The sequence below is a fragment of the Bison bison genome, unplaced genomic scaffold, assembly GCF_000754665.1.
Source record: "Bison bison bison isolate TAMUID 2011002044 unplaced genomic scaffold, Bison_UMD1.0 scf7180017864172, whole genome shotgun sequence".
NCBI lineage: Eukaryota > Metazoa > Chordata > Mammalia > Artiodactyla > Bovidae > Bison > Bison bison.
In genome coordinates this window covers 593,845-609,359 of record NW_011494744.1, presented here as the reverse complement: position 1 = coordinate 609,359, position 15,515 = coordinate 593,845, and the positions used below count along the sequence as shown (strand labels likewise).

Sequence of the window (15,515 nt, the reverse complement as noted above, 5' to 3'; positions counted from 1 at the left end):
TTAATATTTCCTTTTGAGACCTTTCTACCTGAAAATAATTAGAGACCCAGTCATGCAAACCTTCAGCCTGTCCCACATGGCACACTACTCCCAGGAGCATGGTGAAATGCTTAGAGAATCATTTCTCTAATGGGAGTGTCATGGGGATGGTATTGTTAGCATTTTGGACTAGGAAGTTCATCATTGTATGGGTCTGTCCATAGAGTCTAGAATATATTTAACCAGTAGAGCCTTCCAGTCATTCTGACAACTAAAAACCCTTTCCCACTTATTTCCAAATGTCCACGAAGTTTGTGGCATGTCCCAGTTGGGAACTGCCAGTTTCTTCCCTACCTCCAGGGGGGTGGGTGCTCCACCCAGCGTTGGGAGCTGTCTGCCCTTTGACAGGAGGGTCTTCCCTGACCTCAGCAAAGTACTCCTGCCTGAACATTCAGGACATTTTTCCTAACGCGTAAACCAGCATTTCTATTCCTTGATCCCATTCACTGCCACCACCTTTACCATCACCACCCATGTATTTTAGGCCTATTATTTTTCTCTTCTGTTCTTGCTGGAAACCATAAACCTTTCTAAAAAGCAAAAAACAAAATGAACATAGTCCTCTTTCCTGCATTTTCTTTTTTAATTATTTAAAAACATATTGTCCTTAAGCTAAGAATACTAACCTTTTTCAGCCTTACTTATAAATGTACATAACTGTAGATTTGTCAAGTAGTTATAGTTTTCAAAAAAATAATAGACTATTTTTTTTAGGACAGTTAAGTTTACAGAAAAATGAGCAGAGTACAGAGAGTTTCTGTATGCTCTGCCTGCATACATACAGTTCCCCCCTTAGTAACTTTTTGCATTAGTGTAGTATATTTGTTCGCGAAGAGTCAGAAACGACTGAGCGACTTCCCTTTCACTTTTCCCTTTCATGCATTGGAGAAGGAAATGGCAACCCACTCCAGTGTTCTTGCCTGGAGAATCTCAGGGATGGGAGCCTGGTGGGCTGCCGTCTATGGGGTCACACAGAGTCGGACACGACTGAAGCGACTTAGCAGCAGCAGCAGTATATTTGTTGAGCCAATATTGATATATTTGAAGTCCATAATTTACATTAATGTTCACTGTCTGTATTTTCTATGGGTTTTCACAGAAGTATAATGACATGTATTTGCCATTACAATAGTATACAGAATAAATAGTTCCACTGTCCTAAAGACCCGCTGTGCTCCGTCTTGTCATTCTCCTACTCTCCTCTGAACCCCTGGCAAATACTGATCTTTTTCCTGTCTCCATAGCTTTGTTTTTCCCAGAATGTCATATAGTTGGGATCATATAGTATGTATGTGGCCTTTTCAGACTAGCTCCTTTTTCTGGGCAATATGTGTTTAAGGTTTCTTGATGTCTTCTCGTGGTTTGACAGCTCATTTCTTTATATTGCTGAGTAATATTTTGTTATGTGTATGCTTGGCCATTCATCTATTGAAAGACATCTTGGTTGCTTCTAAGTTTTAGCAATTATGTAGAAAGCTGCTGTAAATATTTGGTATGTGGGTGTTTTTGTGGACATAAGTTTTCAACTCACTTGGGTAAACACCTAGGACTGGAGTTGCTGGATCCTATGGTGAGCCTATATTTAGCTCTGCAAGAAACTGACTCACTGTTCTCCATGGTGGTTAGAGTGAAAATGACCGCCCATACCAAAGTGGGTGCAAATGTGGAGCAACTAGGGCATTGCTGATGGGAGGGTAAAACAGTACAGCCAGCTCAGAAGAGAATTTGGCTGTTTCTTACAAACTAGAATGTACTATTACCGTATAATCCAGCAACTGTACTCCTTGGTATTTACCCAACTGAGCTGAAAACATATGTTCACACAGGCACCTGCACAGTTTACAGTTACACTTTTGAAGTACAGAAAAACTGTAATCTTAAGGTTACGTCTTCCATGCATGCTCAGTCATAGAAGTGGTTATTCTCAAAAACCAAAGTCTGAATTCAGCCTAAAGTCCCCGACCGAATTTACATGTTTGCATCTGATACTGAAGTTTATGGGCTTTTAGGATCATTGACCTAGCTCTCTTCATTTCTTTTATTTATTCACTAATTCATTTTTTTATCCCTTCAACTATGTGAAGCCAGGAAGAAGCACTGAGCTTGATGGCTTATTTAGACAGATTAGTGAAGAGTTACTACAGCTTAATAGTTCCACAACACCATTATCTCCAAAACGGGCTTTATGAAAGATGCTGGCTAGCCTGTCCATGTTCTGTTCGGTGGTTCTGTTTCAGATTTGTTGACCAGAAATGTCTCAGATTTGGGATTATTCATCAAGAGTAAACAGCAGCTGTCTGACAACCAGAGGCAGATATCTGATGCCATTGCTGCTGCCAGTATTGTGACAAATGGCACCGGGGTGGAGAGCACATCTCTGGGTGTGTTTGGAGTTGGTATCCTCCAGCTCAATGACTTCCTAGTGAATTGCCAAGGAGAACACTATACTTATGACGAAATCCTCAGCATTATCCAGGTTTGTATCTTTTTTGCATGCAAGCACATGTGTAAGGCTTCTAACTATTCTAATTATTTTCTGCTGAACATTTACTCTTTTTATACTTCTTTCCAATGCCTTTGAAGTCTGGGGGAGAAATAGGTTATTTTTTTTTTTAAATACCAAATATGTAAGTGTTCTTATTTAACATACAGTTAACATAGGTCCTAAACCTTTTTCTTTTGCTGTTGTTTAGTTGCTAAGTCATGTCCGACTCTTTTTCGATCCCATGGACTACATAGCCCACCAGGCTCCTCTGTCCATTGGTGCTTCCCTGGTGGCTCAGAGGTAAAGAATCTGCCTGCCAGTGCAGGAGACTCATCTTTGATCCCTGATTTGGGAAGATTCTCTGGAGAAGGAAATGGTAACCCACTCCAGTTTTCTTGCCTGGGAAATCCCACAGATAGAAGAGCCTGGCGGGCTACACTCCGTGGCGCTGCGATAGTCAGATAAAACTTAGTGACTAAACACCAAGTCTTCTCTTACCCAGTGGCTACTGTAAAGAATCAGTACATGATTGTTTTTTGTTGTTCCAGCACATGCAATGGAATTGGTAGTTAGGTCATCAGCTATTTTGATTGTCTAACAAATGTTTATCAGCTTCTACTCTGGGCCTGGAAATACAGTAGTTAAGAGGATCAAGTTCCAACCTTCATAGCAGTTTACATTCTAGTGGGTGAGACAAACTATAAATGAATAAATATATCATGTGATTTCAGGTAATAATGGGCTCTGATAAAAGACTGAGCAGAGTAAGGGAATGGAGGGCTGAGAGGAGTAAGCCAAGGCCCCTTGAGGGAGGTGACACTTGGGCTGAGCCCTGAATGATTAAGCTTTGTGAGGGTCTAAGGAGACAGCTTTCCAGACAGAGAGTAGCAAGCAGAAGCCAGCTTGGAGTTTGTGAGGAATAACAAAAGCCAGAGGGACCATAGCAGACTTGATTTCAGACAGGTGGGCAGGGGCCAAACCATCCAGGCATCTTAGGCCATGGTAAGGAGTCCATGTGAGATGGGATGCTATTGGAATTTTTGAGCAGGGGAAGAAGATGATTTAAGTTTCTAAGAGGTCACTCTGGCCCCACTGGAGTATAAACTGTGCTAGGGAAGGAATGAAGGCCAGAGAAACTGGGAAGGAAGCTGTCACTGTAACCCAGAGGAAGTGGTCATGGCCTCCTCTAGGGGATGAGAGAAGAGAGGGGGCCAGATGGTTCACTGTGGCTGCGCCACATGCAACAGAATTAATCTAGGCTTTTAGCCTCCCTTGTCAATTGATTAGGAATCAGTGGATTAGCTGGCCAGCGACTGGACTTGATCACTGGCGATGCTAAAAATGTAAGATTATGGTCACATTGAGTATGCACTAAGTTCTGATGGAGCGTGAACACTGTCCTGAGTGGATCTTCACGTTTCACCTCCCACCAGCTCTGTAGTAGCTGCTGTTCTGATCCCCATCTTTACCTGGATAAACTGATACTGTTTGTTTCCATATAAATCAGCTTTATTCTTTTCTCCTTCTCTTTTTTTCCCCTCTTAAATAAATATGCTTCCTATAATAAACTCACACATAATAAATGTTTTCTTTTGGACTGAAAAACTACATTTTACCACTCCATAACTAAATTAGTCCAAATATTTGGTTTAGATATTTCCTGATGAAAACAGAACAGTTTTAAAAAATGATGTGGTGGTTTTTTCCCCTTTAGTTTCCTTTACCTAAATAACACTCCTTTTGTATCCCTTGCAGAAGTTCGAGCCTAGTGTTAGTATGTGTCATCAAGGCCTAATGTCATTTGAAGGATTTGCAAGGTAACTTTTAAAATATTTTTGCCCATCATTTAAGCACGTATATTTTTCAAATAGACTCAGATACAGAGAACAAACTAGCTGTTACTAGTGGAGAGAGGGCTTGGGAGAAGGACAAGATAGGGGAAGGGGGCCTTCCCCAGTGGTCCAGGCGTTGAGACCACATTGCCAATTCAGGGGGCAGAGGTTCAATCCCTGCTGGGGGAATCTTAGTTCTGCCATGTGGTACAGCCAAAAAATAAAATAATTCTTTTTAAAAGATAGGGGAAGGGGACTAAAAGATACATATGATAAATACAAGGATTAATGTACAGCACAGGAAATATAGCCAATGTTTTATAATAGCTTTATGGAGTACAAGCTATAAAAATACTGAATCGCTATGTTGTATCCCTGAAACTGGGCTCCCCAGGTGGTGCTAGTGGTATGGAATCTGCCTACCAATGCAGGAGATGTAAGAGACGCGGCTTCAATCCCTGGGTCGGGAAGATCCCCTGGAGGAGGACCCACTCTAGTATTCTTGCCTGGAGAACCCCATGGACAGACAAGCCTGGCAGGCTACAGTCCATGGGGTCGCACAGAATTGGACACGACTGAAGCAACTTAGCATGCATACCTGAAACTAATATATTTTAAGTCAACTATACTTCAGAAAAGAGAGTATATAGTTTTCCTATACACGTCTGACAAAATTGTTTCCCCTAGGTTTCTAATGGATAAAGATAATTTTGCCTCGAAAAATGATGAGTCACAGGAGAACGTTAAAGAAATGCAGCTGCCCCTCTCCTACTATTACATTGAATCTTCACACAATACCTACCTCACGGGCCATCAGCTCAAAGGAGAATCCTCAGTAGAACTCTACAGCCAGGTACCGAGAATTTCACTGGGAATGTGGTTTTCATTAACCTTATTTACGTAACCCTCTGTCACAGAAAGTTGACCCCAGCCTCCTTTGATGAGTTTATATGCTGTTAATTGTGAAATGTGAGGAAACATGACGTGTGGGAAACTGGTGATATATACGGCTGTTTTCTGTCCTCTTTTTCTTTCCATTTCCCTCCCCCCATCTATACTTAACCTTTATTCTAGGCAAAAATAAATAAATAAATAAGTAGTAGTTTGAGACTCATAGCTTTTAGATCTTGGTTAGTCTGACCTACCCCTACTAAAATTAGATTTTCCCATGAGAAAACTATCTAATCGCTTGCCTAGATGCTAAATAAATCAATATATTGTAGTGGGAAAGCATAGTAGAAAATGCAACTGTCTATGAAGTTATTCCCAGAATATTGTTTGTTTTGTTTTGCAATTTGTTAGAAAATTAATTCATCATTATGACAACCAACTTACACACACACACACAAAAAATCTACAAAGTGTAGGCACTATCCTTACACACTTAAATTGATGGGAATGTCCTCAAAAACTCAGAAGGGTCTCTGGACTAGAAAAAGCACATCCTTTTCACCTAAACATCCAGCTGTCAATTATCTGTATGACTGGTGCTTCTGTTGTATTTTCTGCAACACCTTTGTCTATGCTGCCTATTTTCTGAACTCTCACAAGATGAGTTAAGTGTGGGAGGATCTAGCTAGGTCCTGTGTGTGTGTGTGTGTGTGTGTGTGTGTGTGTCCATGTCTGTGTGTTGGGGGAAGGGGTCCAAGTGTAAAAATTTTAACTGTATTTTATACATAAACACAGCACACTTGTGCTTGCTTTATTCTTCAGATTCGTCTAGATATTTCTCAAAGCATGGGTTAAACTTCTGTCCCAAAGCTTATCGGGTATGGAGTATGTCTTTTAAACTCTAAAATTTAAGGTGATTTTATTATGAAATGAAGATGTGTTCTTAGAGTCACGATTTTCAAAATAAGTGTCTGTCAAGGGACCTCAGCTGCTGACACAGAAGGTCAGCATTAGAGGGTCCCATGCCCTGCTCCTACTGCAGCTGAAGATTTGCTCTTGTATGTGCTTTCTATATTGGCCCTCTGTTTGCGCTGAGAATTCCAAGGTTAAAAGAAGTTTCAAATCTATTGTTCTAAGGGAAAGAAATGAAATGTGTGTGTGTGTGTGTGTGTGTGTGTGTATTCCAGGAAAATAAACAGGGACTGGTGTCCTAGCTTTAATTCCTACTATACTTACCTATTTGACATCAGGGAGGTTTTCTTTTTAAATTTTTTTTTTCAGGGACTTTTTCAGGGACATTTTCTTTTTAAACTCCTTAACATTACACCCCAAGCCTTTGAATAAAGCACAGAAACTCCTAAAATAGATTCACAGATGTGATTAAACCTTAAATGTGAGGCTCCCTTTTATTTCATTTCTTACCACTCTGCTGTCCCTCAACTCCTCCAATTACCTCCTAACATTCGTTACTTATGGGGTCATTGAGAAGTGAGAGAAAGCCCTGTTCTCACCTGGAATTTCCAGCCCTGGTTCTCCTCTTCTAGTGGTATGTGGAAACTTTAATGCAGACCTTTAACCTTTTCATGCTGAAAACCCATCTGGTCTGCTCCCGGTCGGTGAACGCTCTTCCCAGTGTGGCTCACTACAGAGAGCCTCACGTCCCAGCTGCCATGTTACACAACAGTTTCGGCCCAAAGCAGCACACCCCTAGATACTCTAATGCTGACAAATGCTGGGGGCTTTGGGATTCTTTACCACAGAATCAGTTGCCTGTGGGATGAGAGGTCGCCTAGGAAAACTGGGTTCTCAATGGTGGGCAATGGGAAGAATCTAGCAAGTGTCTCATATAAAAGCATTAAGGGGGATTCAACTATCTAAGTTATGTTGTAGCAACTGTAGTCGGAGAAGGCAGTGGCATCCCACTCCAGTACTCTTGCCTGGAGAATGCCGTGGACGGAGGAGCCTGGAAGGCTGCAGTCCATGGGGTCGCTGAGGGTCAGACACGACTGAGCAACTTCACTTTCACTTTTCACTTTCATGCATTGGAGAAGGAAATGGCAACCCACTCCAGTGTTCTTGCCTGGAGAATCCCAGGGACGGGGGAGCCTGGTGGGCTGCTGTCTATGGGGTCACACAGAGTCGGACACGACTGAAGTGACTTAGCAGCAGCAGCAGCAACTGTAGTGGCCACTAGCCCCCAGTTACTGGATTGCTGTTACATGGAAATAGGTATGTGGATTCTTAAATCAGAGAGTTGGCTCATTCACAGATACATATGCCTCTTAGCTTGGTTGACCCTTTTGAATATCACCATCTTTAAGATGTTCCACACATAGAGTCTATGGAAGAAGTTGATCCAAGCTAACATTACAGAGATGCCACCCAAACACATGGGTCAGGACCTCTGCTTCCAGCTTTAGATCCAGGAAAGCAAATAGGTATCATCTCATCTAATTCATTGGTCATGTTTCCTGGAGTTCTTTGCTGAGGTGGTCATGAGATAATGCATTAGAGCTTTGGGGGCAAGTGTGTTATGATTGATTACTGATGACTGCTATGGGTATGGAAAAGGGGAGCTTATGGATTTATTTGCCATCTCTGCTGTGGATGCTGTTCTAGGATTAGACAGCAAACAAATTCCTGATAACTCCTTGCTTCTACCCTTCTTACATGCTACATGTTCACAGCAAAGGTATGAGTTTGGGGCCTAAGTAGAGGAGCTTTGGGATTCCCAGGTGGCATATTGGTAAGGAACCTGTCTGCCAATACAGGAGACGTGAGACTCGGGTACAGTCCCTGGGTCAGGAAGATCATCCCCTGGAGGAGGGCTTGGCAACACTCCAGCATTCTTGCCTGGAGAATCCCGTAGACAGAGGAACCTGGCAGGCAACAGTCCACAGGGTCACAAAGAGTCAGACACGACTGAAGCAACTTAGCACCACACGCAGAGGAAGTTTTATCCTGATTAGATTCATATAAATATTTCAGTTCATTAAAGAATCAGTGTCCTCATTTCCTCATCAGCACCTGTGTCACCTCCTCTGACGTCTGCCCAGATAGAGCTCTAGCCTGGCTTTTTTGTTTCAGGATATACCATATGTAGGTCCCTTGGACCAAAGTTGATGGGAAAATGATCAAATGTTATTGCTATCAAATTTTACCTTCCACTAGTATTCAGCTCTGGTCAGCACTCTTTCCACCTTAATCTGTCCTATCCCTTCCCCACCTGTGATAAATTGTGGCCTTTGGCCAACATGCAATGTTTCTTTTCAATCTTAGGCCCTTCTGTTTTAGCCTGGAGCGTGAACACTGATATGTGGAAGCCTGTGCTGGGTTTAATTTGAGGCTTTATCTCCATTTGCTCATCTGGGGTGGATTCACTCATTGATCCCACAGGTCCTCCTGCAAGGCTGTAGGAGTGTAGAGTTGGACTGCTGGGACGGAGATGATGGAATGCCCATCATTTATCATGGACACACCCTGACAACCAAGATCCCCTTCAAGGTAATGCTTCATAACTTTCTTTAGATCAGATCACAGAGAGTCATTATCTTCATTCGTCATTTAAATAAGTGACTCTTCCAAATTATACCTTAGGTTGGGGGTTCTTATCCTGGGGCTTAAGACTTCTCCAAATTGTGGGGGTCTGCACATGCTCATTTTTCTGGGAGTTGATCTAAAACTCTCCTTAGATTCCCATTCAACCAAAGTTTAGTAACCATTACCTTAAATTAGTTATCATGTAATAATGTTATTGCAATTTTTGTATCATAAAATGATATATAAAAGGCAGGAGTTGTTCCTTGCTGTAAGAATTAAAGATCATTTTTCCTGGTGTTCTGCTGACAAAGGCCAACATCATGTGTCTGGGGAGGATGAAATAACGTTCTAAAGTAATGAGAAATGATTCCACCTCGGGAGATTGATCGCCCAGGAAGACTGGTCTCACTGTATTATGATGTCAGTTTCTAGGCAGTTTATTTGTTCATTGTTCAATTATAAACCTCAATCAGAGGGTCTTTGGCTGTGGCATCATTTTGTTTTTTCTGAACTCTAACTGGACTGAGAAGGAATATTACTATTTCTGTCTTACATATGAAGATAATGGCTAAAATATATTTTCTCTTCAACTCATTTTCCTATTCAGCCTTCTTTAAACGTTTGGTGCCTTGTGCTGAGGAAAAGAGGGATTGATAACTGTTTATGTACATACATAAATACAGGTGATATATGTCTTATTGCCCCAAGTAGATTTGATTGTAAACTCCTTGAAAGCAGGAAAATATCTTATGCATCATTATTTTTGATACTGTAACTAAAACAATGTATCTTACCTATAATATACTCATATATATATATTGATTTGTTAAATTGACAATACTGACAACTGTTCTTCATAGTATGTGAACAATACTTAATATGAATAGTTTAATGTCTTTATAGAAAATAACCTATTGTATTGATTAACTTGAAAATATATTTAAAAAGATAGAAACCACTTTGGCCAGAGTCTTCTGCATACACCAAGTTAGATGCTTTCTGTGGCTATTAGTACCTTGCTTCCTGACACCCTGGGCAGATATCTGAGCTCTGATGAGACTTTTCGGCCCTCACAGGAAGTGGTTGAAGCCATCGATCGCAGTGCCTTCATCAACTCTGACCTACCCATCATCATATCGATTGAGAACCACTGTTCATTGCCTCAGCAACGAAAAATGGCAGAAATTTTCAAGGTAAGGTATTAGCTAAGTGACAGGATGGTGGCTTGGTCTTTGTCTTGTTTGACTATTGTTGAGCTTAATTTGGGGCCACCGTGGACCACACCACAGCTGGGCCTCAGCTGTAAAACATGTATAGTTAGATCCCTGAGACCTGAGAAATGGGGATGCCCCTGTGAGCTTGGGGCTCTCTCTTGAGTGGTTCATCTTTTCAGCTAGTGATTGAAGCATTCTTCTGTGGTCTTCTGGCAATTTCTAGAAAGCCTTCAGAGGTAAAAGAAGACCAACTCTCCAACACTTTTGGAATCACAAATCAGGGGTGCCAGGATGTCATCTGTCAGTTATATATAGAAAAGCTGAAAATATTTAAGGGCAAAGAAGTCAAATCTTCTTGTGTCCCACCTTCAGATACAGAGATCCGTGTTGGCAAAGAGGTTAGACTGGCCACAACAATTGCTGTTAGCACCCAGCTGTTCCTTATGCAAAGAAACTATAATACAAACAGATTTAAAGGCAGATACTCCAGTATACTTCCCCCTTCCTCCACTGGTAGAGGCATTTATGGGAATATGGCTCTCAGTGGTAGGGAGGGGCATGGAGAGAAGAAAATGTTCCCAAATACAAAACTAATGCCAACAAAACTAATTAGCCTTTCATATTGCCTTTTCTTTGGCATCATTTAGAATGATGGTCTCTAAACTTTTTTTTAAAATAATGTTATTTATTTATTTTGTGTGCCAGGTTTTCTCCAGTCACAGCGAGTGGGGTCTATTCTCCAGTTGCAGTGCATGGGCTTCTCATTGTGGTGGCTTTGCTTTTTGCAGAACACAGGCTCTACGGCGCAAGGGCATCAGTAGGTTAGGCCTGTGGGCTCAATAGTTTTGGCTCCTGGGCTCTAGAGTGTGACTCAGTAACTGTGGCACATGGGCTTAGTTTCTCTGAGGCATGTGGGGTCTTCCAAACCCAGGAAGCAAACTCACGGCTACATTGCAGGTGGATTCTTTACCACTGAGCCATCAGAGAAGCCCTCTAAACTTTTTTGATTGCATACTTCTATCAGTAAAACACAACATGTATTCCTATTGTGTATATTGACTTATTCATAAATTATATACATATCCTACTTATTAACATAACATAACAGGGACTTCCCTGGTGGCTCAGACGGTAAAACATCTGTCTACAATGTGGGAGACTCGGGTTCAATCCCTGGGTTGGAAAGATCCCCTGGAGAAGGAAATGGCAATCCACTCCAGTACTATTGCCTGGAAAATCCCATGGACAGAGGAGCCTGGTAGGCTACAGTCCATGGGGTTGCAAAGAGTAGGATACAACTAAGCGACTTCACTTCACTTTACTTATTAACATATTTCATATATTAATTAAAACATGCAAAAATAAAATATAAAAGAGGGTAACAGAAAGGATGAAAGTAAAGAATAGCATTTTAATGCTATTATTTATTTATGATACAAAAACCTTTTGCTATCATAAAAAAATTAGGACTATTTATTTATTATCTAAATTTTTAGTGGGAACAATGTGATTGAATACACCTCATTATTTTTGAACTTTTGTGATTGCTGACTTGCATGTCTGGTTTTAAGCTTAGTTTATTATTTCAGTATTTGTCTTTAATAGCTATTAGATCAGATCAGATCAGTCGCTCAGTCGTGTCCGACTCTTTGTGACCCCATGAATCACAGCATGCCAGGCCTCCCTGTCCATCACCAACTCCCAGAGTTCCCTGAGACTCACGTCCATCGAGTCAGTGATGCCATCCAGCCATCTCATCCTCTGTCGTCCCCTTCTCTTGCACCCGATCCCTCCCAGCATAGTAGCTGATGAAGATGCCTTACAAAGATACCTGTACACAGATGGAAAAGGGTCATCATTAACTGCACTTGTTAAATCACGGTACTCATTTCTCAATTCCATTAATGAGGCAAAGGTTCTTGTTGGAATTTGGCTAGAGAGTTTGTATGTAAAGGTCTTGCCTTTATATACTTTTATATTTTGGGGCTTCCCTGGTGGCTCAGATAGTAAAGAATCTGCCTGCAATGCAGGAGATGAGAGTTCAATCCCTGGGTCAGGAAGATCCCCTGGAGAAGGGAATTGTGACCCACTCCAATATTCTTTCCTGGAGAAGTCCATGGACAGAGGAGCCTGGCAGGCTACAGTCCATGGGGTTGCAAAAAGTCAGACACAACTGAGCAACTAACACTTTCACTTTTATATTTTTAACAGATGAGTTCAAAGTCCACTAAAATCCTTCCTTTAGAAGATTTTGTAACGATTAGAAAATCTGTTTCCAAGTTTTCTGACTGTGCATACATGAGTGTTTATGTTAAAATACATTGTTTCCTACAACAAAATCACATCACAATAGAAATATCTTTAGACAGCTGTCTTTACTCTTTCCAGAACACAAATTTTATCTAAAAAGCAACTGCTTTCTCAATCAATGTTAAAATGTTACACTTACCATATAGGAACAGACTAATAGTGATTTTATAATCTTCATCATTTGGTAACAAAGTGCAGCACAGAAAAAGTCAGAAATTTTAGGATACTTTTTTTTTTAAAGAAAATTGCATAACTTAGAATACTCCTTTTACTAAGTGGGCTTCACTGGTGGCTCAGACGGTAAAGAGTCTGCCTGGAGACCCAGGTTTGATCCCTGGGTCAGGAATATCCCCTGGAGAAGGAAATGACAACCCACTCCAGTATCCTTGCCTGGAAAATTCCATGGACGGAGCCTGGCCGGCTACAGTCCATGGGGTCACAAAGAGTCAGACCCGACTGAGCGACTTCACTTTCTTTGACTAAGTGCATTTTCCTCATATAAAGTGTGAGCTTCTGTATGTTGTAAAGGATTTTCATAATCACTTTTCATCTAGTTACAAAATATTTTAAAGAAAAATCTTTTTGCGAAATTAACCACAGTGGTCACCATGGCACCCAAACTGTGATCATCTCAGTAAGCTGGTACCAAACAAAGATGTGAGGGACATACCTTTGGTCCCTCTGCGTCAGTGGAGAGCCCTCACCAGTCCTGCAGGCACCTTTATAAACAGCCCCTGACATGGACTGAAGGCCCCATTTTCAGTCTGTACGTTAAGCACTAACAATCTTCCATTTTTGTTCTGTTTTCATTAAAAAAAAAAAAAAAAAGACAACTAGAAATAGAAACTGCCATATTTTCTACCCTCACCCCAGGGGGTCATCCTGTGCCTTCCCCTACACCCACCTCCTTGGGGGACACAAATGTCCCTTTGGAGACCAGTGCTCAGGAAACCTTTGTGAGAATGGCGTCTGCAGCTCTTTATACCAAATGGTGACAATTTCTCCCTGTTATTTTTCGTTTTGTCCCAACTTCGCACCTTCTTCAAGGTTTATCTCCTGTGCCCACTTCTGGAACAGTCCATATTCTACAGACCACGTCCTCTGACTGAATCTCTTTTTCTTCTTTTGTACATCAGACCCCAGAGTATCTTCCTAAACAGTTAGAGCTGCCCTCTGGAGAGTGGCCTCAAGCCCTCTTCGTGGTTTCTAACTACCTCCCTTCTTTCTGCTAAGAAGCTATGCAGAGGGTGGGGACACACGGATACAACTTCTTTCCTAGCTCCTCTTCCTGGGATTTTTAGAAGAATCCCACTGGGCTGAAATATCTAGCCAAGTGACTCAAGTATAGACAAAAGTCACTGATGATGTGCTTTCCTTTATTGTTTCAGACTGTGTTTGGAGAAAAACTGGTGGCTAAATTCTTATTTGAGAGTGATTTCTCAGATGATCCTATGCTCCCCTCACCTGACCAACTCAGAAGGAAAGTGCTTCTCAAAAATAAGAAGTTAAAAGCCCATCAGACACCAGTGGATATCTTAAAGCAAAAGGTACGCTCTTGTTAAAGAGATTACAGGGATGCTTCGTGCCCAGAACAAAGAAATTGATGTCATTCTAAACTTTCAGCCAGGTAACCGGTTTTTGGAGATTCCCTTTCCTTGAATGATATATTTGAGTTTTGGCTTTTGTTTTAATAGACTGATAAATACTCTCTTCCCACTCACATAAAATTTTATTTTGAAAAATTGATATAGAATGCACCTCATTATTTAATTTCTTTTGGGCAGAATAATGTATGACCTTTATCTCTGGATCTGGGCTTCACAATTCTCAACCCCTCAGTGGTCACTGGAGTCCCCTTTAGAAAGAGTCCCTGCCCCTGTGGAGCTCTTGAACATGGGGCTGTGACCCCTGAGGTCAGTAGTGGACCCCCAGTGGCAGCAGCTCTGTGGTCCTAGCCCTGTGGAAGCTGGCACAGTGCATCACTGTGGTATGTGGGCCCCAAGGCACTTCTGTATCGGCCTCACTCATGCCATCTATACTCAGAGCACCCCAAACTTGCCTGCATAGCAGGCCCTCCGCCCAAGGATCTGTGAAAAATTTCAGGTCCAGGACTGGTGAGTCCATATGCCAGGCTGGACGTACTCATTGCACAAAATGACAGCTGCCAAAACTATTTGCCCTATTTAGGAGGGCACTTTTGGCCCTGAAACACCACTTTTGAAACTTACCACAGCCAAGAGTTGCTGCATAAACCTCCTGCAGCCCCCAACAGGAGGAGAATAGTATTTATTTTGTATAAATATATAATAGACAACATAAATTATATACAAATATAACATACAAAAACCATACTTGTCAAATAAATCAGCCCAGTCAGACTTACATTTGATCCAAAAAGGTCTGGCTTTATTTTTTTATTCACATAAACATTATATTATCATCCCTCTGATGCACATCTCACTTCTGAATTTTAATTCCAAGGTAGATGGATAAACAGACAGAGGAAAAGAAGGGAAGAGGAAAAGATAGGTAGATAGACAGATGATAGATAGATAGATACAGATAGATGATAGACAAGACATAAAACCTTGAATGTGTTTACTGCCTGGATGAAATAAGACGCCCCCTTCTTTCATTTCTTAAGACTCTCTCAGGAGCTCTGCATCCTCAAATGTTCTTTTTACTGCCTGGAATGGTTTTTCACCTCATCTCCTGTATCACTGCAAGATTGTTGCTTGGTCAGTGGGAGTTCTGCTTGTTTTTTGTAAAGCGAGAAGAACAATCATGAAGAGTAAGTGGGAAGGGAAAATTAGCCAACCACAAGCGTGTTCTCAGGAAGGCCTGTTTTTAGGTAGATATATTCCTAAGTATTTTATTCTTTCCGTTGCAATGGTGAATGGAATTGTTTCCTTAATTTCTCTTTCAGTTTTCTCATTATTAGTGTATAGGAATGCAAGGGATTTCTGTGTGTTGATTTTATATCCTGCAACTTTACTATAATCATTGATTAGTTCTAGTAATTTTCTGGTGGAGTCTTTAGGGTTTTCTATGTAGAGGATCATGTCATCTGCAAACAGTGAGAGTTTTACTTCTTCTTTTCCAATTTGGATTCCTTTTATTTCCTTTTCTGCTCTGATTGCTGTGGCCAAAACTTCCAAAACTATGTTGAATAGTAATGGTGAAAGTGGGCACCCTTGTCTTGTT

At 41.2% G+C, this 15,515-nt stretch overlaps 1 protein-coding gene across 2 annotated transcripts in view; it reads left to right on the top strand.

Annotated features, from left to right (window-relative positions):
* PLCE1 (phospholipase C, epsilon 1) overlaps positions 1–15,515 on the top strand; it is a 370,125-nt gene that overhangs the window by 304,853 nt on the left and 49,757 nt on the right. For both annotated transcript variants that reach the window (XM_010842171.1, XM_010842170.1), the window contains exons 14-19: positions 2,277–2,515; positions 4,280–4,341; positions 5,044–5,209; positions 8,644–8,751; positions 9,864–9,980; positions 13,700–13,858. In XM_010842171.1, coding sequence (XP_010840473.1) covers positions 2,277–2,515; positions 4,280–4,341; positions 5,044–5,209; positions 8,644–8,751; positions 9,864–9,980; positions 13,700–13,858 — 851 coding nt within the window. The remainder of the gene's footprint in view (positions 1–2,276; positions 2,516–4,279; positions 4,342–5,043; positions 5,210–8,643; positions 8,752–9,863; positions 9,981–13,699; positions 13,859–15,515) is intronic.